The sequence below is a fragment of the Dipteris shenzhenensis genome, chromosome 3 (genome assembly GCF_047967505.1).
Source record: "Dipteris shenzhenensis isolate YYH24624 ecotype China chromosome 3, Dip_SZ_1.0, whole genome shotgun sequence".
In the NCBI taxonomy this organism is placed as follows: Eukaryota; Viridiplantae; Streptophyta; class Polypodiopsida; order Gleicheniales; family Dipteridaceae; genus Dipteris; species Dipteris shenzhenensis.
Window position 1 is genome coordinate 37,006,224 of NC_141598.1, and position 25,296 is coordinate 37,031,519.

At 49.6% G+C, this 25,296-nt stretch overlaps 1 protein-coding gene across 1 annotated transcript in view; it reads right to left on the reverse strand.

Annotated features, from left to right (window-relative positions):
• LOC147903732 (B3 domain-containing protein Os07g0679700-like) overlaps positions 1–25,296 on the reverse strand; it is a 121,216-nt gene that overhangs the window by 49,248 nt on the left and 46,672 nt on the right. Inside the window, exons 4-8 of the mRNA XM_087400946.1 lie at positions 21,123–22,081; positions 20,881–20,977; positions 19,239–19,413; positions 18,836–18,912; positions 18,320–18,730 (exon numbers count right to left, since the gene is read on the reverse strand). Of these exons, the coding sequence (XP_087257072.1) occupies positions 18,320–18,730; positions 18,836–18,912; positions 19,239–19,413; positions 20,881–20,977; positions 21,123–22,081 (1,719 nt within the window). The remainder of the gene's footprint in view (positions 1–18,319; positions 18,731–18,835; positions 18,913–19,238; positions 19,414–20,880; positions 20,978–21,122; positions 22,082–25,296) is intronic.

Genomic DNA, 25,296 nt, shown 5'->3' on the forward strand with positions numbered 1-25,296 from the left:
ATCATCATGGATCCCATAATCACCTGTAGCCTCTCAAATCTCCTCCACTCTGTCGCTGAAATATCACTCCTCCAAAAAGGTACTGCATACATGGCAGTTAGTCTCACCAGCATGTCAAAAGCCAGCGCTTTGTCGAAGGGTCCTAGAAGTGTGCCTAGAAGTATCGCCTCTCTACTCGGGCTAGAGCACCCCGTCCTCGTGTGAGTTGTGTCGTACCTGCATGGATCATCGTGAAACCTGGTCCAGTGAACACTACCCCCGAATATGTGTAAGACTGCACTATCTCCACTCGCTCGTCACGGTATGTGAAGCTATGGTGACGAGACACTGCTCGCAAGGTGTTGAAGATCATAACCTTGGTTTTCCCAAGGTTCACTGTCAAATCTGTCTCTGCAAAACTTCTCCAAATCCTCTAGATGTTTCCGCAATCCCTCTGCTGAGGATGATATGAGGACTATGTCATCTGCGTACAGCAATACCTGCACCATCAGGTTAGCCAAAAGCGAACCCTCTCCACCTAGGCGATCTACAAAGGAAGTGATCTCATCGATATAGAGTCCGAAGAGAGTCAAGGGGCAGCTTTATTTTACTCCGATAGTGCTCTCAACCAAGTCTGATAGGCCTCCTGGGGCACGTGACTTCCCTCCGACGGACTCATATCGACTCGTGACCCCCCAAAATCATGAAATCTAGGAGCTGCAACTCATGCAACCTTCTGATCAGGCAAGAACGTGGGATAGTATCAAATGCCTTACGAAAGTCTACGAAGCAAGTGTAGACTTTCTAATGCCTCGACTTCGCTTCCTTAAAAATAGCCCTCAAGGTTAAAAATGTGGTCCAGGGTGGACTATTGTCTCCGAAAACCTACCTACCCAAGAGCCCACTGCCTGTTACCCTTTGTGTGGCTGTTGATCTCCCTCTCCAGTACCGAACCTTATATCTTAACTAGAGTGTAGCCAATCATAAGAGTGCGGTAGTACCCGGTTTCCATGGGATCGCCTGCCTTGTGTATCGTTTCTATGGTGGTGGTGTTCTAGGTGGGTGGTAAGCTAGGGCATACGGCATGGTTGAACAACTATGCTAGGATTGGGGTCAAGATCTCTGTCCATGTGTAAAGTGCTCAGTGTGTAGTCCGTCATGATGTGGTGATCTTTGGTTATGAAGCCGAAGAAGGGCAGCCTGTACATCTGCGCACTAAACAAGTGACAGATAGTGGGTCTGGGAATAGAGGACATATCAGCTGGTGCATGAACTGGGACATCATAAATAGTGTGATCTTTGATTATGAAGCCGAAGAAGGGTAGCCTGTACACCTGTGCAGTAAACAAGTGACAAATAGTGGGTCTCGCATAGAGGACATATCAGGTGGTGCATGACCTAGAACATCATAGAAAGAGCATGCATATGTATGCTAGACTGCTAGATCTGTCATGGGGATGGGCGACTTCCCTTCTGACAAGAGCCCCCATCCCATAGTAGGATGTCATCCACGAAAGAATCTGATCACCTCATCCATCATCTGTACGAGGAAAGCCCACTTCTTACGTCATGTCACTCATTGTGAGATCCGCTATGCCTCTGGTGAGGTCAAATGTCCCAGTGCTCGCTCAACTATTAGATGGGCTCTCATCTCCCTGCACTCATCGCACCTCAGCCCCCTCCCTCGCCCCCTACCCCCGCACCCTCAACCCTCTCCACCACCCTCTACTCCTGCCCCCTTTCCTCACCCTCTCAGCCTCTACCCTCGCCCCCTTCCTCCACTCGCTCAGCCCCTACCCCCGCCCCCGCCCCGTCCCCCTCACCTTCTCTCCCACCCCTTCAGCCCCACCCCTCCCGTCTTGATATGGGTTTCTCATGTCCAGGGTGGGCAGCCATTGCCATCACAGGTAGCTGCTGCCCTTTCTGGTATTAGCGACTTCTACCTCTCAGTTGCTCGTACCAGGAGACGAGATATTCTCAGATGTGAGATTGGTGTTCGCTAGTAGTTGGCAGCTTTGCAGAGGGAAGAGCAGAAACGGCCTTCAGATGCTTTGATTCAGGAGCACCTTGCTACAACAAGGGCTCATCAGCAGGTATTGCTTGATCAGAGAGCAGAGTATGCCTTTCATGCACGGGAGTTGGCTAAGGTATCTGCTGTGCCATCAAGCCCACTCCAAAGAAAATTTATAATCGGTCTCCTGAGCTGAGTCATCCAGTCCCTAGAATAGCACCAGCAAGAACAAGCAAACCAGGCCGTGGCCAAGAGGACCTGGTTGACCACCACAACTCTAGAGGCAACATCCAGCTTGGCTGAGCTCCAAAAAAGGAGTTTCCTCCTTATGCTCTCCAACACGGGAGCAAACTGCTGCGTGGAAGAAATATCCAAGCCCACCTGGCAGCCCAAATACCTGACAGGCACACCCCTCTGAGCCCAAGTGAATCCTATGTCAAGCCCTCAAACTCGAGTGTCCTCATCACTGATCCAAAAGCCATTGGATTTATGCCAATTTATCTGCGCCCCCGCCGCCAAGCAAAATAAATCCAATGCTGTCCTGAAAGAAGTGAGCGTCTCTGGAGTGGCATCCAAGTAAACTGTTGTGTCATCTGCCCACTCACTATCAAGTAACTCCTCTTCCCTTCTAATGGGAAGTCTCAACCCAATGATGTCAGCCTGAGATCTAACATAGATACTCATAGCTTTGGCCACGAAAAAAAAAAGGAAAGGAGCAAGAGAGCATCCCTGACGGACTGATCTGGAAATCTGAAATCTCTCACTCCTTACCCCACCAATAAGTACCTGGCTGTGGGCTGATCTGTACAAGGAGGAAACACCTCTTATCCAAGCATCAGTAAAGCCAAAACGTAGAAGGGTGCCCTGCAAAAAACCCCAATCTACTCTGTCATAAGCTTTCTCAAAATCCAAAAGTAGAATGGCTAGATTCTGGCCGCTCTGCATGGCGCACTCTGAAGCTTCCCAGAAAGAGAAAATGTTATCATGAATGCTTCTGCCATGCACAAATCCCGTCTGAGTGTCATGAATAAGATCTGGGGGAAATCCCCGTTGGCTGCTGCTCCTCCCCGTTCCCCTGCTGCTCCCCCTCCCTCAGCCCATCTCTCTCCCCCCTCAGCCTGTCCCTAGCCCCTCCCTGCTGCTCCCCCCCCTCCCCCCCTGCTGCTCCGCCCCCTCCTCCCCTGCTGCTCCGCCCCCTCCCCCTGCCTGTCCCTCGCTCCCTCCCTCTGCTCCCTGCTTCCACACCCTCCCCCCTGCTGTCCCGCCCCCTCTCCCTGCCTCCGTCCCCTCCCCCCTGCTGCTCCGCCCCCTCTCCCTGCCTCCGCCCCCTCCCCCCTGCCCCCTGCTGTCCCGCCCCCTCTCCCTGCCTCCGTCCCCTCCCCCCTGCTGCTCCGCCCCCTCTCCCTGCCTCCGCCCCCTCCCCCCTGCTGCTCCCCCTCTCCCCCCTGCCTCCGCCCCTTCCCCCCTGCTGCTCCGCTCCCTCTCCCTGCCTCCGCCCCCTCCCCCTTGCTGTCCCGCCCCCTCCCCTGCTGTCCCGCCCCCTCCCTGCTTGCTCTCCCGCCCCCTCTCTTCCTCTCACTCCTCCCTTTCTTCTCCTCTCCTTTCCCCTCCCTCCCTCTCAGCTTGCCCCTCTCCCCTCTCAGCCCCAGCCCCTCTCCTCCTTCCCTCCCCTTCCCCCCTGCTTCCTCTTAGCCTCCTTTCCCCTCCCTTGCCCCTCGCAGCTTTTTTGGAACGGAAGGAGCTTTTTTTTCTGTTTGAGTCGGCCTCCTCACCTTGATTGGCGATGGATTCCCCGTCAGCCAATCCTACTCCATCTCCACCGGCCGCGAAAACTATCACTTTCTCTAAAGACGAGTTGCAGCAGCTCAAGAAGGATGTAGAGATTGAGTGCTCTACCACTTTGCTAGCACGCATCTTCGGGTCTCACCCTTCCAGATCCCAAGCCAGAGACTGGATGCTTGCGGCTCTCCCCCAAGACCTCGCTCCTCGATTGGTAGATGTTCGCCTTCTGGGACGAGGTTTTTTCCAGGTTGTTTTTGACACTCCAGAGGCTGCGAGCACTGTGCTCAAGGCCGATTTCTTACACCTGGGACACAGGAAGATCTTCTTTGAAGCCTTTCACCTTGGTTTCGACCCAGTGGAGGCAGATAAGAAATTCTTCTCGCTCTTCATCAGGTTCCCCGGGCTTCCCCAGGTTTACCATCGACTTCTTTCTGTTATTGGGGAGCATTTTGGCGCAGTTGCTGAGATCCCACCCCTCCCTGGGTTGCCATTGACTGCAGCAGAGGCAACCAAGGCTGATGGGGTTCCTAGAGTTAGGGTCCTTTGCAAGGATCCTAACCTCAAGATGGACCACGTCATGATATAGCGCCCGGATGGTTCCTTTTTTCGCCAGAGAGTGGAGATTTCAGGCAGGCAGGACCAGTGCAGGATTTGCAGGACCTCGGGACACTTTGCCAGGGATTGTCCCAAGAAGAAGAAAAGGCCTAAGAAGCCCTCTGGTACAGCTACCGCCTCAGGGCATCGACAGGGGGGACAGGGGGGGGATTAGACCCGGCACTTGCCCCTCGACCTCGACAGAGGGGTGGTACAGGTCCAGCTCCTGCTCCTCGTTCTTCACGTGGCGGTCCTGCTCAGTCAGGTGGTGGTACAGGTCCAGTACCTATTCCTCGGCCTCGTCAGGGGGGTGGTACAGGTCCTTCACCTGCTCCTCGACCCCCACCTCCCTCAGGCACATGCGACGCTTTACAGTGGGTTCCAGTACGTGTGCAGGTCCCTCCTTCAGTTCACGAGGGTACCTTAGTAGACTATGCTTCACCTCGAGCTGTCCTTCCTGTCTCACCTTGCACAGTCCGAGACGCTGAAGCTTCGACCTTCTCCCCAGTTGCAGCTTCTTCCTTAGATCCAGCACTGCCAGATGTTCCTCTTGAGGACGGAGAGATTTTCGCGGCTGGGCAGACACCGGGTAGAGAGCCTTCCTCACTCCCTCCCTTGGACAGGGGGAAGGGGATAGCTTACACTGTTGATCATCTTCCCTCACAAGGGATCCTTCGTACTCCGGTGTCTGGATTGCTCCACAGGAACTCGTTTTCAGCCTTGGCAGACAGTTCAGATTTCCCAGAGGAGGAGTTTGTGCCCGCTACTTTTGGGGAGCCAATGGTTGGATTTCCTATTGACAGGGCTTCTTCTTCAGGTGCCAGGATTCTTTCCCCTATTGACTTTCCTCCACTCGGTTCCTTCCCTCCTTCCTCGAGCAGGAGGTCTTCCCCTGTTGAGGGGTTTGTTTCCGCCACTAGGTCGGGTAAGGTGTTCCACTCTACATCCTCCCGTCGATGAGGATTATCAGTTGGAACATACAGGGCCTAGGTGGCATCCCACATCGCCGCCGTAGACAGCTGATCCGGGATCAGCTTCATCCAGGTGTTACTGGGGGTCCCATTGATATATTATTTATTCAGGAGCACAAGCTGGATTTTAGAGATTGTGCCAAGTCAGGCAAGTTGCTTTCAGGACATACTTTTTGGTCGCCTGCATTGGGCACTAGGGGTGGCACTTCTATTTCAGTTTCGCAGTCGGTTCTCCCCTTAGTTGTTGGGCACGGAGTCATTATCCCCTCTAGAGCTCAGTGGATTATTCTTTTGATTGGAGGGCGTAAGGTTGGCTTCCTCAACCTATATGCCTCCAACATTAGCGGGGAACGTGTCCTTATGTGGAAGACTTTGCTCTCCTGGGCCCCCATTGTGGATTCTTGGGTGATTGGAGGTGACTTTAACATGGTCGAGTTACCTTCAGACAAAAAAGGGGGTAGAGAAGGCGGACTTCACTCTTTGGAGAGAGCAGCTTGGGATGCCTTCCTTTTCCATTTCTGTGGCAGAGATACTTGGTGTGATGATGCCTTTCTTATTCAGCCACAGTCCCTCCTGTTCTCTTGGTCGAACAGGAGGCAACAGATGCCTATTCATGCACGCATTGACAGATTTTATGTAGATGACTGGGCACTAGACAGAGGTGGATCGGTATGCATTGCTGCGGGGGTTTCCACCTCAGACCATTTCCCTGTTGTTCTGGCTATCTCAGAGCCTCACTTGAGAGGCCGATCTGCCAGCATCAGGATTCCAGATGCCTTTTACACAGAGGAGGACCTTACAGAGGCAGCCCTACGGATATGGTTTGCTCATGTCCAGGGAGGGCAGCCACATCCTTCACATTTAGCCGCTGCCCTCTCTGGTATTAGCGACTTTTACTGCTCAGTTGCTTCTACCAAGAGATGAGATATTCTCAGACGTGAGATTGGTGTTCGCCAGCAGTTAGCAGCTTTGCAGAGGGAAGAGCAGAAACGGCCTTCAGATGCTTGGATTCAGGAGCGCCTTGCTGCAGCGAGGGTTCATCTGCAGTTATTGCTTGACCAGGCTTGATCAGAGAGCAGAGTATGCCTTTCATGCACGGGAGTCCTTCTGGATTCAGATGGGTGGTAGAGTCAATAAACACTTTTTCTCTACTCTTCGCCCTAGACATAGTAGAGAGAGTGTATCTCAGCTTATTGACTCACATGGGGTTTTACAGACAGAGCCAGATGACGTCTTACGCATAGCTTCAGATTTCTATGCCACCCTCCTTACTGCTGATCCTGAGACACACGATATAGAGGATGCTAGACAGGCTATTTGGCAGAGTATCCCAGTGTTGGTGAATCCGGATATGCATGTTCTACTTGACGCACCTTTCACCAACACAGAGTTCAGGACTGCACTTTCAGCCCTTCACAAGGGCAAGTGCCCAGGTTTAGATGGCCTCACCCCGTCTTTTTTCATTGCATTTTGGGATATGATTGGAGACTATATTACTTCAGCCATGCAGGCCATTTGGGACTCTGGCGAGATGCCTGAATCGCTTACAGAGGGCCTCATCCACCTTATCCCAAAAGGAGGTAGCAGAAATTTATTGTCCCAGTGGAGGCCTATCACACTTCTGGGGACTTGTTACAAGATTCTGGCCAAGGCTATCAGCCTCCGATTGCAGCCACTTCTCCCTGATCTTATCCACGACACTCAGACGGGATTTGTGCATGGCAGAAGTATTTTTAATAACATTTTTTCTTTCTGGGAAGCTTCAGAGTGGGCCATGCAGAGTGGCCAGAATCTTGCCATTCTACTGTTGGATTTTGAAAAAGCTTATGACAGAGTAGATTGGAGTTTTTTGGAGGGCACCCTTCTACGCTTTGGATTCACTGATGTTTGGATCAGAGGTGTTTCCTCTTTGTACAGATCAGCCCATATCCAGGTACTTATTGGTGGGGTAAGGGGTGAGAGATTTCAGATTTCGAGATCAGTCCGTCAGGGATGCCCCCTTGCTCCTTTCCTCTTTTTATTCGTGGCCGAAGCTATGAGCATCTATGTTAGATCTCAAGCTGACATCTTTGGGTTGAGACTTCCTTTCAGAAGAGAAGAGGAGCTGCTTGACAGTGAGTTGGCTGATGACACAGCGATTTATTTGGATGCCTCTCCACAGACATTGACTTCTTTCAGGACAGCATTGGATTTATTTTGCTTGGCGGCAGGGGCGCAGATAAATTGGCATAAATCCAATGGCTTTTGGATCAGTGATGAGGACACTCCAGTTTGGGGACTTGACATAGGGTTCACTTGGGTTCAGAGGGGTGTGCCTATCAGGTATTTGGGCTGCCAGGTCGGCTTGGGTATTTCTACCACGCAGCAGTTTGCTCCCGTGTTGGAGAGCATCAAAAGGAAGCTTCTCTTTTGGAGCTCAGCCAAGCTAGATCTTGCCTCTAGAGTTGTGGTGGTGGTCAACCAGGTCCTCTTGGCCACGGCCTGGTTTATTTGTTCATGTTGGTGCCGTTCTAGGGACTGCATCATTCAGCTCAGAAGACCGATCAGGAACTTTCTCTGGAGTGGGCTTGATGGCATAGCAGATGCCTTAGCCAGAGTGGCTTGGGAGACCCTCATCCTCCCTACACAGGATGGGGGTCTCAATATTATTGATCCAGATTTACAGTGCAGAGCCTTACTTTGCAAGATAGTGGTGCGAGGACTTATGCCAGGACAGGAACCTTGGAAGGACTTTCTTATCAGCAGCATACAGAGGTGCACACCTTCCTCAGGAGGAGACTGGATGAGCAGTGTTAGATGGATCTTCACCTCAGCACACCTCAGATCACCTTCTTCCCCTCTCATGGTTGCCATTCTGAAAGCTTGGGCTAGTTTCAGAAGCTCTCTTCGGAGGATTCCTCCTTCCTCCCGGGAAGAGATTGATAGGCAGCCCATCATGTGGAACGACAGTATCTTAGATGATCGTGGCAGACCACTGGGTGCCTCACTCTACATGCAGTGGGCCAGGTGGGAGAGGGGACCTGCTTCTTCTTTAGGATCTTGGAAAGCCTTCCGTAGGCTTCCAGAGGAAACCAAGTCAAGGTTGACAGGACATCTCAGAGGGAGTGCAGGGAGGATCTTGCAGATTGAGACAGCCCTTCCAGAGGCTTGGATAGACACAGATGATATGCCTCTCACTACCTCCACTTGGGCAGGTACTTTCTCGAGAGGCGGGGTTCCACTTCAGGTCTTAGCCTTCCGAGATGCACAGGAGGATGCTTTGGTTTTCAGTGTCCAGGATGGTGGCAGATTGCTCAGATCTTCAGATGATATATTGCTTGAGTCTGCTTTTCAGCCTATCAGGGTCGTAGGCCTTTTGATGCAGGGACCAGATTCAGAGTGGTTCATAGACCCTGACCCCCAGTTACTCTCCACCGAGTCTTGGAGACTTTGGCTCTATGGAGGAGTTCCCATCAGGTATTTACAGTGGGACCCCGGAGAGTGGGAGTGGATTGACGCGGGGCATCGAGAGAAGACCATCCCCTTCTTTCGTTACACGGTCAGTAATGCCAGGAGATTTCAGCTCAGTAGTAGAGGCTGCAGACCCTCCAGAGTTCCTTATTGGGAGACTTTTGGTATTACTGCGGATCAGCAGAGGTACTTCTGGAGGAGGCTCTGGAAATCCCACAGGAATAGAAAGATCACTATCTTCTTTTGGCTTTCTATTCATGGAGGGATTGCAGTGAACCTTTGGAGGTCCAGATTCGGAGCCGACCCTACTTGCCCTCGTTGCCTTTCTGCTTCGGAGTCTATTCAGCATTGCTTATGGGATTGCAGACAGGCGAGATTGATTTGGATGGGGATAGCCAGGATCTTCAGTCACTTTGCCCATTCCCCACTCTTTATGACTTGGGGCTCGGTGGCTTGGCTTTCTCTTACAGGACCTCAGGTTTTCTATGAGGGACTTGACTCCTCCCGGGCCATTTCGGTTCGACGTCATCGGGTTGAGCTCTGCTCGTTGGATGTGGTTCCACACCGTCCTTTTACAGCTGTACATGCCTCTGTGGATACTTCTTGGGAGATTATAGCGAGCATAGCAGCCTGGCATATCTGGAGATCCAGATGCACAGAGGCTATGGAGGGTACTCAGGTTCATCCCTCGCACACATTGGCTAGTATCTGGACAGACATCTGGACAGACATCGTACACACTCTGATGGCCATATGGACGGGTATGCAGGGGGACTCCCGTGCAGCCTCAGCTAGGAGGGCTTCTTTCTTCAGGGAATGGAAGGATTCTCCTTTCTTCTCTGAATCTACTACAGGGTTGAGATGGCACTTTCAGCCTCAGCCTTGGTTTCTTTCCACCTCACTCTGAGGGGGTTTTTTATTATCCTCATGATTTCATGATGTATTCCGCTTTGAGCTTGCTCTCGCGGGTTTTTGTTCTTACTTAATAGAAGTCTTTTTCATGAAAAAAAAAAAAAAAGATCTAGGAGAAGGGGCTGCAATCGGAGGCTGATTGCCTTGGCTAGAATCTTGTAACAAGTCCCCAGAAGTGTGATAGGCCTCCACTAGAACACTAGATTTCTGCAAACTCCTTTCGGGATAAGGTGGATGAGACCTTCTATAAGTGACCCGGGCATCTCACCAGAGTCCCAAATGCCCTGTAGGGCTGAAGTAATGTAGTCTCCAATCATATCCCAAAATGCAATGAAAAAAGAGGGGTAAGGCCATCCGAACCTAGGCACTTGCCCTTGTGAAGGGCTGAAAGTGCAGTCCAGAGTTGGTGAAAGGTGCATCAAGCAAAACATGCATATCACGTTTCACCAACAAAGGAATGCTATGCCAAATAACCTGTCTAGCATCCTCTCTATCCCGTGTCTCAGGATCAGCAGTAAGAAGGGCGGCCTAGAAATCTGAAGCTATGCACAACATGAGAAACCCATATCTGCAGGGCTGCTTCTATAAGGTCCTCCTCTGTGTACAACGCAACTGGAATCCCGATGCTAGCAGATCAGCCTCTCAAGTGAGGCTCTGAGATAGCCAGCACAACAAGAAAGTGGTCTGACGTGGAAACCCCAGCAGCAATGCATACCGATCCACCTCTGTCAACTGCCCAATCATCTACATGGAATCTGTCAATACGTACATGAATAGGCATTTGCTGCCTCCTGTTCGACAAGAGAACAGGAGGGACTGTGGTTGAATAAGAAATGCATCGTCCAACCAAGTATCTCTGCCACAATAGTGAAAAAGGAAGGCATCCCAAGCTGCTCTCTCCAAAGAGTGAAGTCCTCCTTCTCTACCCCCTTTTTTGTCTGAAGGTAACTCAACCATATTAAATTCACCTCCAATCACCCATGAATCCGCAATGGGGGCCCAAGAGAGCAAATCCTTCCACATAAAGGCACGTTCCCCTCTAATGTTGGAGGCATATAGGTTAAGGAAACCAACCTTACATTCTCCAATCAAGAGAATAATCCACTAAGCTCTAGAGGGGATAATGACTCCGTGTCCAACAACCAAGGGGAGAACCGACTGTGAAACTGAAATAGAAGTGCCCCCCCTAGTGCCCAAGGCAGGCGACCAAAAGGTATGACCAGAAAGCAGTTTGCCACACTTAGAGCAATCACTGGCATCCAATTTGTGTTCCTGAATAAAAAGGATATCAATAGTACCTCCAATGACACCTGGATGAAGCTGATTCCGAATCAGCTGCCTACGACGACGGTGTGGAACTCCACCTAGGCCCTGTATGTTCCAGCTGACTATCCTCATCGACAGGAGAATGCTGGATGGAAAGGCTTACCCGACCTAGTTGAGGAGACCACCTTCCCCTGGGTCGAAGCACTCCTGCTGAGGGCAGGAAACTCAACAAGCGAAAGGATCCCTACACCTGCTGAGGGGGAGGCCCTGTCAAAAGGAATCCCAATGACCGGGACCCCTAAGGTGGAGGGCACAAACTCCTCATCATCCATGAAAGTCGCCGAATCAGCCAGTGTCGAAAATGGGTTCCTCAGAAGCAAGTCTGGCCGAGGAGTGCGAAGAAGACCTGTACTCGTGAAGGAAGGAGGAGAGGGACCTGCCAAGCCTCTATCAGCAGATCTAGAGCTAGGAGTTGAGGAGGCCTGTGGCTAGGTTGAAGAAGCATCTGTAGTCCTCATATGTGCACACACTCCCTCAGCTGTGACATGAACACTCTGAGGGGGAAAGTATCGGTAGCCCCCTCGTGATCAAAAACGAAAATGACCGGGGCTGGTGCATCTGAATGTGCCTCCTGATGAGGAACTGTAGTATCTAGGGCTGCAGCAGCATCCACCTCTGGAGTCTAGATGGCATCTGTCTGAACCGGACCAAGGGTCTCCTCCTGAGGTAAAGGAGGGGGGGAATCTCAGTGACCACTCCGAAAGTGGCTCCAATAGTAGCAAGAAGTCGATGGTAAACCTGAGGAAGACCAGGAAACCTAATGAATAGTGATGTGACCTGACTGTCCTCCTCGATCGGTCGAAGCCCAAGGTGTAGGGCAAAAGAAAAATCCTCCTCGAACCCAAAGCCAGGGGATTAGCTTTGAGAACGAGGGCTATGGACTCGTGGGAGTCGAAAACCACTTGGAAGATCCACGTCCTAGAAGTCGAATATCCCCGAGGTGTGGGGCGAGATCTCTTGGTAACGCCGCTAGCATCCAGTCTCTAGCCTGTGATCTGGAAGGATGTGACCCATAGATGCGGGCGAAAAGTGATGTGGAGCCCTCTAATTCCACATCTTTCTTGAGCTGCTGGAACTCGTCTTCTGAAAAAATGACGGTTCTCGCGGCTGGTGAAAGTGGACAGAGATTGGCTGAATGAGGATCCATTCGCCAATCGAAGTGAAAAAGGCCGATTCCAACACTGTTAAAGCTCCGTCCGTGAAAATTCTACCCAGGACGCCCTGAAACGGGCGTAGGAAGGAGGAGAGAGGAGAGGGTTGGAGAGAGAGGATAGAAGGGAGAGGGCTGACGGAGAGGGCTGACGGGGAAGGAGAGGGTAGGCAACGGAGGAAAAGAGGGGGGTTAGGAGGGAGGGAGGGGGTGGGCTAGGAGGGAGGAAGGGGGCTGAAGGCGGGGAGGGAGAAGGTGGGCGGGGGAGAGGAAGGGGGGGGGCAGGTTAGGAAGGGAGGAGGCGGGGGGGTTAGAGGAAGGGGAAGGTTGGGGGAAGGGGCGAGGGAGGGCGGGGCAAGGAGGGGGTGAGGGAGGGGAAAGAGGGGGCGGGGGGGAGAAGGGGGCGGGGGGGGGCAGCGGAGGGGGAGAGGGAGGGCAGGGGAGGGAAAGGGTAGGGAAGGGGCGGGGGAGGAGTAGGGGGCAGGGAGGCAGTGGGAGAGGGAGGGAGGGGGAGAGGGAGGGGGCGGGGAGAGGGAAGGGGCGGGGGGGCAGCGGGTGGGGGAGAGGGTGCGAGGGAGGGGGAGGGTGCAATGGAGGGAGGGCAGCGGTTGGGGAGAGGGAGGGCGAGGAGGGAGACGAGGGGGCCGAAGGGCTGGCACGTGGGGAGAGGGAGAGCGGAGAGGAGGAAGGGAAGGAGGAGGGAGAAGGGGAGGGGGCTGGCGAAGGGGAGGGAGAGGAGTAGCGAGGGGAGGGAGAGGGCAGGCTGAGCAGGGGGGAGAGAGAGGGAGAGGGGGCTGGCTGAAAGGGAGAGGGGGGGGCAGCAGCACAAGGGGAGGAGCAGCAGCTCTCCAGTTCAAAAATTCCACCAATCTTCTCAAAGAAGAGTGTTTATTGACTCTGCCACCCATCTGAATCCAGAAGGGGGTGGCTTGGGAGACCCTCATCCTCCCTACACAGGAAGGGGGTCTCAATATTATTGATCCAAATTTACAGTGCAGAGCTTTACTATGCAAGATGGGGGTGCGGGGACTTATGCCAGGGCAGGAACCGTGGAAGGCCTTTCTTATTAGCGACATACAGAGGTGCACACCTTATTCATGAGGAGACTGGATGAGCAGTATTAGGTGGATCTTCACCACATCACACCTCAGATCACCTTCGTCCCCTCTCATGGTTGCCATTCTGAAACATGGGCCAGTTTCAGGAGGAGACTGGATGAGCAGTATTAGGTGGATCTTCACCACACCATACCTCAGATCACCTTCGTCCCCTCTCATGGTTTCCATTCTGAAAGCATGGGCCAGTTTCAGGAGCACTCTTCGGGGGACTCCTCCTTCCTCTCGTGAATGGATTGATAGGCAACCCATCATGTGGAATGACACTATTTTAGATGATCATGGCAAACCACTTGGTGCCTCACTCTACATGCAGTGGTCTAGCTGGGAGAGGGGACCTGCATCATCTTTGGGGTCTTGGAAAGCTTTCCGCAGGCTTTCAGAGGAGACCAAGTCTCAGTTGACACGACATCTCAGAGGGAGTGCAGGGAGGATCTTGCAGATTGAGGCAGCCCTTCCAGAGGAGTAGGTAGACACAGACACTCACTTGCTCCACTTGGGCAGGTACTTTTACAAGAAGCGGTGTTCCGCTTCAGGTTTTGGCCTTTCGAGATGCACAGGAGGATGCTTTAGTTTTTACTCTGCATGATGGTGGCAGATTGCTCACATCCACAGAGGACATCTTGCTTGAGTCTGCTTTTCAGCCTATCAGTGTTGTAGGTCTTTTGGTACAGGGATCAGATTCAGAGTGATTCCTCAACCCAGACCCTCGGCGACTCTCCACTGGGTCTTGGAGGCTTTGGCTCTATGGGGGAGTTCTCATTAGGTATTGGCAATGGGACCTTGGAGAGTGGGAGTGGATTGACGCAGGGCATCGAGAGAAGAGCATCCCCTTCTTTCGTTACACAGTCAGTAATGCCAGGAGATTTCAGCTCAGTAGTAGAGGTTGGAGACCGTCCAAAGTTCCTCATTGGGAGACATTTGATATCACTGCAGATCTGCAGAGGTGCTTCTGGAGGAGACTCTGGAATTCCCACAGGAATAGAAAGATCACTCTTTTCTTTTGGCTTTCTATCCATGGTGGTATTGCAGTGAACCTTTGGAGATCTAGGTTCGGAGCCGACCCTACTTACCCTCGTTGCCTCTCTACTTCGAAGACTATTCAGCATTGTTTATGGGATTGCAGACAGGCGAGGATGATTTGGATGGAGGTAGCCAAGATTTTCAGTCACTTTGCCCACTCCCCATTCTTTATGACATGGGGCTCAGTGGCTTGGCTTTCTCTTACAGGGCCTCAGGTATTCTATGAGAGACTTGACTCCTATCGGGCCATTTTGGTTCGGCGTCATCAGATTGAGTCCTATTCGTTTGATGTGGTACCACACCTTCCTTTTACAGATGTGCATGCCTCTGTGGATACTTCTTGGGAGATTTTAGCGAGCATAGCATCCTGGCATATCTGGAGAGCCAGATACACAGAGGCTATGGAGGATACTCAAGTTCATCCCTCGCACACTTTGGCTAGTATCTGGACAAACACCGTACATACTTTGATGGCCGTATGGATGAGCATACAGGGAGACTCCCGTGCAACTTCAGCTAGGAGGGCTTCTTTCTTCAGGGAATGGAAGGATTCTCCTTTCTTCTCTGAGACTCCTACAGGGTTGAGGTGGCACTTTCAGCCTCAGCCTTGGTTGTTTTCCACCTCACTTTGAGGGGGTTTTATTTATCCTCATGATTTCATGATGGTGTATTTCTGCTCAGAGCTTGCTCTAGCGAGTTTCTTTCTTACTTAATAGAAGCCTCTTTTTTGCGCACACAAAAAAAAAAGTGGTATCAAAGCGGGTTTTCTTGTTCCTACCTACCTCCCCTCGTGCTCAGCCCTTACTCCTACCTACCATTTTACTCCAGCTTAGTCCGTGTCTCATTTCATCGCCAAAAACCTGTTTTGTTAGCAGAAACAGTCCAACGACTATTTTTTGACTTTTTGAGGTTCGATTTCGCCATTTTTCAAAATTCTGAGCTGCCCGCATACAAACGACCCTATCCTGCACCATTTCAACCGAGAAAAAATCACTTGTACAGTTGTACGAACGTCTATACGGCAGTACAAACATGTACAGACGCGTGCGCGACGACGCCAGGAATCAGTACGACCTGTCAAAACTTGATTTAAAGCATTTTTGGGCTGTGTTTTGACGGGATTTTGCTCACATGTAGACTCTTCTCAGTCATTCGGGCCTTCCTCCAGCTGCTCCACCCTGCTCTAGCACCATTTTGCTGGGATTTGCTCCTTTTTGACTTGGATCTGAACGGTACAGTTGGATTTGAAGCTTTTCACCCTCTCTTATGTCTCATTTGTACACATTACACTAACATTGAGGTGATTTTGCTCTAGGAATTGGGGCTTTTGTGTCACATTTGCAAGTTTTGCAGTGACATTTGCTCCTTTTCTTGACATTTTGGGGCTTTTGCAGTATTTCCCTATTTTTGACTCCATTCCAACTCCAACATTGGGGATTTTGGATCTATTGGATGTGTCAAGTTATAGTGGAGATGCCTCCAACTCAGCTAGAATGATTCAATGTGGGACCAACGGCTTACAGTAGATCATCGATCACAATAAAGAATCTGAAGCCACTCTGCTCATCCCAATCCACCTCTGAAAAATTAGTCTCCCAACAAGGCTTGCAATACATGCCCGCTGAGTGGAGGTGCGTCGAGCACTAATGCATTGGATCTTGGATATGAGATGGCCAATCGTAATGGTCCTATAGTTTTTCGGGCTCATACGATACCCCACCTTGTGAATAGGAGTGATGGTGTTAAGGATCCAAGCGTGGGAAAAAGCAATGCAAATCACTTCGTTGAAAAGCTTTGCCAAGATCCGAGCCACAGTATCTATTGCGTTTGCAATGTATTTAGTACAGAGTCCCTCATGATCTTTCGCTTGGCCGTTTTGAACTACGTGTCGATGCCAACAGTGGTGAAAAGTCTGCAAGAGGTGGCACAGGGTAACCACGAGAGGTCAAGTGATCAATGGTCAGTAATGTCATATAGTGTGAGTGCATGAGCATGTCAGAGTGTGGTATCTGCCAGAGAAGATGGGAACTCGTTGTTCAAGAATCTTCCGCTAGAAATTCTTGGAGTTGTTACTAAACAAGATATTTATTAACTCCTCGTTCTGGCGAACAAAAGCCTCCTTCCGACGGACCAGGCCGTTATACTTGCATATCGTATCTTCCTCACTTGAAGGTGATGCTTGGTCTCGAATCTGAGTTGGTAACATAAAGCCTTACACTCATCATCATACCAACAATTATAGGGTATTGAGCCAAGAAGTGCCTAGCAAGTGGAGCAAGTGGGGTGTGTGTGTGTGTGTGTGTGAAAGTGTGCAATACGGCCTCATGGAGAAAGCCAGTGATCATAGCAGCTCGATCTTCCAAAAGCGGGATGTCCCAACATCTGTGAGTAATGTGAAAAGACATGTCGAGTACTCACAGGAGACGCTATATTCAACATGGGTGTAATTAGCTCCTGGTGGTGGCGTGACATAGAAGTCAGTGGTTGCGAGAAGAAGACATGGGATCCCATAAGGTAGTAAACTACACTAGAGCACCCCCCACCCCTTCTCGTGTGGAAAGCAACTATCAGTCCTGACCATTACAAATGACCAAGTCATGTATCCTTCCCATATCCAAGAAAGCATGCCCATAAGGCAGATAGTGTGAGATCCCTGAATCGGATAATAAGAGGTTGCTTATGAGTGGGGTCCCATCCTATGCACCATGATCCACAACTCCTAGGGTGGAGGCCACAAAGTTGGTTGCATCATTGATGACAATAGCACACGTATGAGGGATCCCTCGGACTTTGATGTTGAGAGCCTTACTAGCTCTTTGCTACTGCCAGAATAGTGGCTGAAACAGTCACCTTCGCAGGCCCCTGTTTCGCGATGTCTACCCATCCGAAAGTCTCCACATCAGCCTACTGCATGGTGTCTATTTGTTCCTCCAATGCTGGCCCACTACTCAGGCCTGTCACTATGGTAGAAATCTCCTTACGGACCCGTCATACCTCCTAACCGAGGCTATAAATAAAACGATCGTGCTCTAGCTCGTGCATGTAGGCGATGAACCTCTATGACGAGCTGCTCCCAACGCCTCAAGAGAAATCTGGTGTGCCTGATGGACTGGGTGTGAAGGGGGGCTAAGCGAGTGGGATAGGAGATAGGGATGGCAGAAGACTGAGAGTGGCATGGGGACATTTGTGAGATGGCAGAGGTGAGTCCGACTATACAGGGTAACGGTGGCTGGCTAAGGGGTAGGGGTGACAAGAAAGAGGAGTACTGTGAGGAAACATAAGGGGGTACAGCTGCAGTCGGGGGCTAAGGGGCATGTCGATCTAGGACTGATGAAATGCTTCTCGCTCCTGCCAACTTGTCAATCAAGTTATCAAACCTGGGAAGAGGATACCTATTTTTTAATTGTCACTTTATTCAATCATTTATAATCAATACGCATTACCCACGAACCATCTTTTTTCTTTCTTAAAAGGACAAGGACACCCCAAGGTTATTTACTTGGGCATATATAGCCCATCTTCATGTAATCCTGAAGCTATGTAGCTAACTAGTCCTCCTCTAACTGGCTCATCCTATAAGGCGTAATACTGATAGGTTGAGCACCAGGATTTAAGTCAATGCGATGGTCTATTGCCCTTTCTAGAGAAAACCTTCCAGCAGTTGGGCTGGAAATACATCGGATAATTCATTCAACAACTTCTACTAGATACAACCTTGCTTTTTTATGGACACATAATACACGTACTTTACGATTCCAGGATTTTATTGTTTTGTAAATCTCCTCAAATAAATGATCTCTAGGTGCAATGATCTAGGTATGTTCCATTTCCCAAACAACAAATAAATTTGTACCTGTTTAGTTCCTTGAATTGGTTCTATAATCATTAAAAGACACAATTCATACAATGGATCTGGAGCAGGGCACCTTTTGGATATAGTGAGAACCGCAAAGATACATTCTTACATCCTACCAAGTCATACCATACAAGGGAACAAATGTCTGACCTCATACTCCTCAAACTCATGTCCTTCAACTGTCACAATGCTTAGGGCAGCTTTAGGAGGTGGTCGAAGCAGCTCCTGTACTTCTTCCCACGATAAGTTCCATTGATCAACTGAATCCTCCACCTCCAGTCGTGGTTTTTTCTTTTTTGAGCCAAGATGCTGCCCTCTTTTCCTGTCACCTGACAGAACAGGCTGGGTGAAAGTGCTTTGTTTTGGTGGTTGCTTGTCATTATACAATCCATATCCTGTCTCTGATATATTGCCAGTCCCTGAAACGCAATTGCTTTGTGCTTCCGTAGGACTTTTTACCATGTTCGGAACTAAGCTTGCAACAATATTCAGGTTGTCTTTGCCACCTGATTTTACTGGGGCAGCTGTAGTTGGTGCAGATACGGTCAAATTCTGTTGACGCTGTAAACAGAATAAGTACAGAGTCTCATGCAGTGACAAATAACATTTGCACATTCCTAAGATACTTCAACGATTGGTTCAGCATGTTGCGAGTAAATACCTAACCTGAAAGCTCATTGAGTTTGGTGCTCGCCGATAACCCATAATGAGCTTCCCTTCTGGATCAAGTCTGCTGAAAGTCACTGCAGAGAGAGGTGCATACCAGCAATCTTCAATACAGGTCTTGAATCCCAAGAGGTCTTTAGAAACTCACTTCAACTACTCATGCACACACTGTCCATGCATCAAAAGGTGACAAAGAGGACAACCTGTTAGTGGGATAGGACTCATTACTGCATGCCTTGGCCCTAACTATGGTTTAGTAGCAGGATTCACATAATAAGCATTCCAAATTATGGCATAAGGTCTACTTCTTACACAATGCAAGGATACACATGTGGCCACTAAGGCATATGCATCATAAAACGCATCATGATAAAGAAAATCAGTCAAAATCCTGTAAAACAACCTGTGTCGCCAGCTTGCAATTGCATAGACTGTATACAGGGTGTAACTCCCTCTAAAACATACATCCTGCTGTTGTTATTTGGCCAGAAACGGAACTGAAATGACCACTCCTTTCCAGTAACATCTTGAATTTTCAAAGGTTGGCCCTCTGGCTGAGAGATAGTAGGAAAATAGGCCTGTTACAAAGCACAAAATGTAACGTGATATATTTAAGAATCCCTAACTTAGCATCAGGGCTAGAAACCTAACGTGTGCAGAACCAATTCCATGAAAATAACTTGCATCTCACATAACTTCCACAGACCCCACATAAAGTTCTTTTCTTACGTAACCAGCACAATGCAGGACACAAAGCAAACATCTACCTTAGCAAACATTAAGGAGGACATTTCATCTAGCGTTAACACAGGAAAGAAGCCAGATCATAACCCTTTAAGTTAAAACTGTATCAGAACTTCATCAAAACACATTAGGAACCACCAATACCTATTGTCTCAATGCATGGCTTCCAATTTTTAAACAAGACTAGTGAAACTACTACTTCTTTGATGTTCAGTCGGGAGGCAGACTTACCAGATCTTCTGATGATAATCTTTTGGAGGTTGCCTTTCAGCCTGTCAGGATTGCAGGTTTCATGGAGAGGGTCTTGACCCCAATCCTCTTCTCCTTGCACTGGGGTCTTCGAGACTCTGGTTATATGGTGGTTCCCCTACTAGGTTCTTGCAGTGGGACCCAAGGGAGTGGGAATGGATTGATGAGGGGCACCGAGAGAAGAGCTTCCCCTTCTTTCGCTATACAATTAGAAACGCCAAGAGATTTCAGCTCAGCAGTAGAGGTTGGAGGCCCTCCAGAGCGCCTCATTGGGATAGATTTCAAATTTCCGCAGATGTGCGGAAAAACTTGGTGTAGCCTCTGGAAATCCCTCAGGAATAGAAAGATCACTCTTTTGTTTTGGCTTTCTATTCATCAGTGATTGCAGTGAACCTATGGAGATCCAAGTTCGGGGCTGACCCTACTTGTCCTCATTGTCACAGACAGGCGAGGACAATCTGGAAAGGTGTTGCTAGGATTCTCAATATCTTTCATACAGCACGATAGGAGTCACCCTTGATGTAGACCTTCGGATACAGAGATCGAGGAGACCACGCCCTCCACCGCATTGAGAGACAGCTCGACAAACACAGATACGAGAGCTTCTCACATCTCATCAGAGAGCCACTAGGTGACCTGGATATATGGAACCTGGGTATGTACTAGGAGCGTTAGCTCCGAGCACCTAATTCTCTCCTGATATTTTGCTACTTCTACTATTTTGTTCACTAGCTTAGCACTTTAGCTTTCAGCAAGGGCCTTAGCAAGCCCTTTGCTTCAGCCCTTAGTGGCTTGTATAAGTTACCTTTTGGCTTTGCATTTGTCTCATAGGCCCGCGAGGGATCCTGCAAACGTTAATACATCTCTCTCTCTCTCTCTCTCTCTCTCTCTCTCTCTCCATTGATGAGATCACGACACTTGGAATACACATCAGGTTTTTAAAATGACTTCAACAATGCCATAAGTATCATGCCAAACATGTGCATCTGACGTAAAAATATCAATGAATTGTAAATATGTTGGGATCTATAATAGAAGGGAAAAAGACTTACTTCAGCACAAGCTTTAGGAAGTACTAGCCGACCAATGCGACCTGCATCACTTGCACTCAACACCTTTTCAAATAATGGTGTAATCATTGAATTTGAGCTGATCACGTGTGAAGGAATATATAATTATCAGGAAATAAAGGAAGTTTAAAGGCACATCATACAGTTCCCTACAAACAGATACGTTTTGGCCTTCTCACATGACAAAACAGTCAGGAAAACCCCACATTGTAGTAAGAGGATACTCTCCCGATGTAAATTGCTGCAGTTCCTGATCAGTGATCCTTGGCCAATATCGAGGTAAAAGCTGATTCCTACCCCTGCCCTCACCTGGTGGGCGGGCAACTCGTATTGAACCCTTAGCTGAGGAGTCCATTTGTGCTTCTGTGTGAGTATGTGCAGATGCTTTTGCAACCTGCTGTTTCTGTCTTTGACGTTTTATGTGTGATCCTGAAAATTTGTCAAGTTCCCTCACATGCCCATCTAATTCAGAGGCTTGTCTGGAAAAACTTTTAGGGACTGCCTGCTCACACGCTTCATTAGGTGCTTCCATTTTGGGACGAAGACCAAGTGACATGGTCAAACAAGTCCTATTAGAGGGATTAGACTCGACGGTCCCTGAATCAGGCCCCTTACCTGTGAGATCACAAAACTCTTCCAATTTGTCCACATGATTAAGCTGCCAGCTGAGTCGACCAGAAATTGATACAGCACCCTCATCCACCTCCCTTGTGGAAAATTCCCCCTGTAAACAAATCTCCTTTGTAGGCCCAGGATCTGACCAATCTGCAATGTTCACGTTATCGGAATAATCTGTCTTCCTTTCTTCATCCATCAACTCTAGGCCAGTAAGATGCGAGGATATTCCCAATTTTTCTTCTCTGCTCTCATATTTTGAAATGCCGTGTGCATCATGGTCCCTCTCGATAACAGAATCAGCTGCAAAGGTCATTTCTCCAACACTAACATCCATCAAAGGATCTTTCACAATCTGTGGTTCAACTTCAGAGATTACTTGCCACTGTGCCACTTCAGGTTGACATGCTTCTGTATGATATGGAGGAGGAGACAGTAACAAAGACAAAGATTCTGAATTACGTGAAAGCCTTGCCCTTAAGTCCTCGTTCCGCTGTTCAAGTGAAGAGCCCTCCACTTTTTGCAGAAAACGTGAAAAGGAAAGGAGATGCAGAGCTGAATTTGAGGCCTGAAACATACATGTTTTTTGCACACCCATGAACATTTAAAGTTAACCCAAAAAAAAATATATTCAGTAAAAAGATATATATTCCACTGAAGCATATTGCAAATGACAAGAGTACATGAATAGAAAATCTAGGAGGACTAAAATCTAGCACACTTATTGTCAAATATGTAATCCCTTTCAAAAAGGAAGCCTGTAAAGAGTTAGCTAAGACTACAAACATCTAAACGTGTGATCTAAAGATTCATCATATGTCTTTCGGTCATTACAAAGAATATACAATGACAATGTGTCACAAGAACAGCCTCATCATGCTTCACAGCATTGCCATCACAAACTTTAACTAAGTGATTGCAAAATCTCTTTTTTTTTTTTTAATCTCCTATTTTAAGAGACAAATTAGACCATATGGCCGTTAACTTATCCAAAGAATAAGGAATTGAAGATGCTAAAGTCTACCCTTCCTTTTTTTTTTTGTGCAAAAAGTAGTTCTAGTTATATTACTTGAAAGCGAGAGTACAAGAAGGCCTAAAGGCCAGCGGGCTGCAATCACAAAACGGATTCAGCCCGAGGAATCAAAATGCTAAATACAAGCCTCTCTGGGCATAATCATCGGAGAGTGGACAAACAGCCACGGTGGAGGGGCGTAATGCCACTGAAGACTCTGAGTAGAGTGCTGGAAGAACAACTCCCGGTGGTCCCAGTCACAAAGGAAGCGCCGTCTCTTTTCCTTCCCTGCCCGAGACTCCCCCTGACTCTGATCCCACTGACCCTTGAGCGTGTGAACGATCGTGCTCCAAATGTCTGCTAGGGTCTCGGTAGCAGAAGAAGTCTGAGCTCCTACATTCTGCGTGCATCTGGAAGTCCAGACATGCCAGCCTACAATGCTCCCTATGATCTCCCAAACTGGGTACCGAGGCATCGCTCCTACATCTGTCTCTGTCAAATGCCAAGGGAAGCTGTCCATGTATGCCCAGGTGGCCTACGTGATGAAAAAGACGGGATCCTGTCTAGAGAACTCATAAGCCAAGTGATGTCCCATCTCTGTGCTGCACCAGCAAACGGCTCCCCAAGTGATCGGTCCTAGCTCGGGTACAGCCCTCGCTAAGATCCCCATGACTCCCTTCCAGACTGTCTGCGCATGCGAGCAGCTCCAAAGGCAGTGCTTCAGGGACGACTCCTCCTGAAAACACATCTGGCACTGCTCCTCCTGCCCCATCTGCCTCAACTAGCTGCCAACTGGTAGCCCCTTGTGTGCCACCATCCAAAGGAAGTAAGAGATCTTCCTCGGTCACCAGCTAGCCCAAAGAGTCTTCCAGAAAGTGCGAAGAAAGACCAAAGATATCCCCTCGGCATACCAACTATGTGCCTGTGTGAAGCCCGCGCTGGAGAGCTCCAAGAGCATGCCTACCCATATGCGCACTGTAAGAGAAGAAGGGGGTAGGATTCTCTGAGGTCTCCAATGGTGGCCAGCACCACTCCCCTGGGTCCCACTCCACCTCTGTCAAGGAACGGCCCTCCCATATCCAGAGTCTCCAATCCTGGTCCTGCATAATCAGGGGATCTATATGCCACGTCTTCCCTTGCAGCCCTACAATGCGAAGGCGCTGCTAGGGAAGCTGGGGGTCGATCACGGCCTCTCTACTCTATAGGCGGCTATTATCGGTGATGGAGAAGAAGTGTACCGAGGAGTCCGAGAAAAGGCCTGCAACCACCAAAGGAATGCCTCGTGGAGTGAACTGTCCTAGCCACCTCTCATCTCCCGAGAAAAGCTATCCGGTGACTATGGGAATCCTTCAACCTGTAGGAATGGCAGCATCAATCTCCGCTCGCCGAGCCTAGATCCCACGTGCCGTACCTACTGCTGCCGCCAGCTCGCCTGGGCTCAACTGGCTATAGACATCCCTCCAAACCCGGAGCGAGCGCACGGGCCCACGCGCCCAGAGCGCCCGAGGGATATGGAATCTCTCTCCAAGCTGGCGACCTGTATCATCTATCACCTGGCTGCTCCAGATCAGGGGTTGTCTGTCTATCTCCTCTCGGCAGCTAGGGGGAACCTGGGAGACGCTGTGTCGCAACTTCCTCTAGACCGAGACGAGGCTACGGAGGAAGGGGGGACGCGGCTGAGTCAAGGGGGCAGAAGTGAAGATCCATCAGATAGAAGGCTGCCAAACACCCCCTCTCTGGGGGGTACACGCGCTGAGACCATGCTATAGCAAGAGCTTCCACGTCTGCCCTCCTGGGGTCAGACCGTGGATGACTAACTTGCCAAGAAGTGCCTGACTCTGCAGATCTGGATCTATGATGCCGAGGCCGCTCTCTGTCTGGAGGAGAATGACCGTCTGCCAGGCGACCCTCGCTCTGATGGTATCGGAACCATCTGAACCCGACCACCGCCAGACTGCATGGGAGACAAGACTTGGAGATGATTGTTTAATCCTGACAAAAGCTTGCACCCCAATGGATCCCATAGAGATGCCAGGAGACGAGATGTGGACGCCAGACGCATAGAAGCTAACTTTGGTGATGATGTCACAGAGGCACCTAACAAAAACCTTGCCTCAATAGGGAAAGGGACTGGCCAACAGAGCCGGCTCCCTCCAAAGTCCTCCTATGCCTCGACACTCGACAATAAGAAAGAGACCGGGAAAGAAGCAGGCAACGCCCAAAAAGCTGTAGAGACATCTCAAAGTGGATCTCGATAAGCTCCCCCAAAAGGAGATCACCTTGCAAAAGAAGCACAAGTCCCACAAGCCCGCAACCCGGAGAAGTTCATGCAAGGCCCATTGAAAACTCATAGAAAGATTCATGCCGACTTTCTGGTCCAGATAGAGGAGCTAAATCGAAGAAGACTCCTGCTTCTCCAGGTATCTTTGTTATGGCCTTTTAGATGAAGGTCTTCACAGAGATTAAATTGATTGGCTGCGCACACATGCTGTCATTGGTTTCATGCCTGGACCTATCACGTAGCTCCTTTCATTGAGACATGGGTAAGATCTAGCGTCAAGTTCCTAAGGGTGAAGAAGGGCTTCGTTGTCACAAACTTACATTTCCTGCGCAAGGGCTATTTTGTTTTGCTTTTTGAGCGAGCCGATATGGCTGCCAGAGTGTTGCAACAAGGTCTTTTAGACCATCCACAAACAACCGTTATATCTTGAAGGGTGGATGAAGACTTTCTCTCCAAACAAACCTAGGTCCACATGCACTCCAATTTGGGT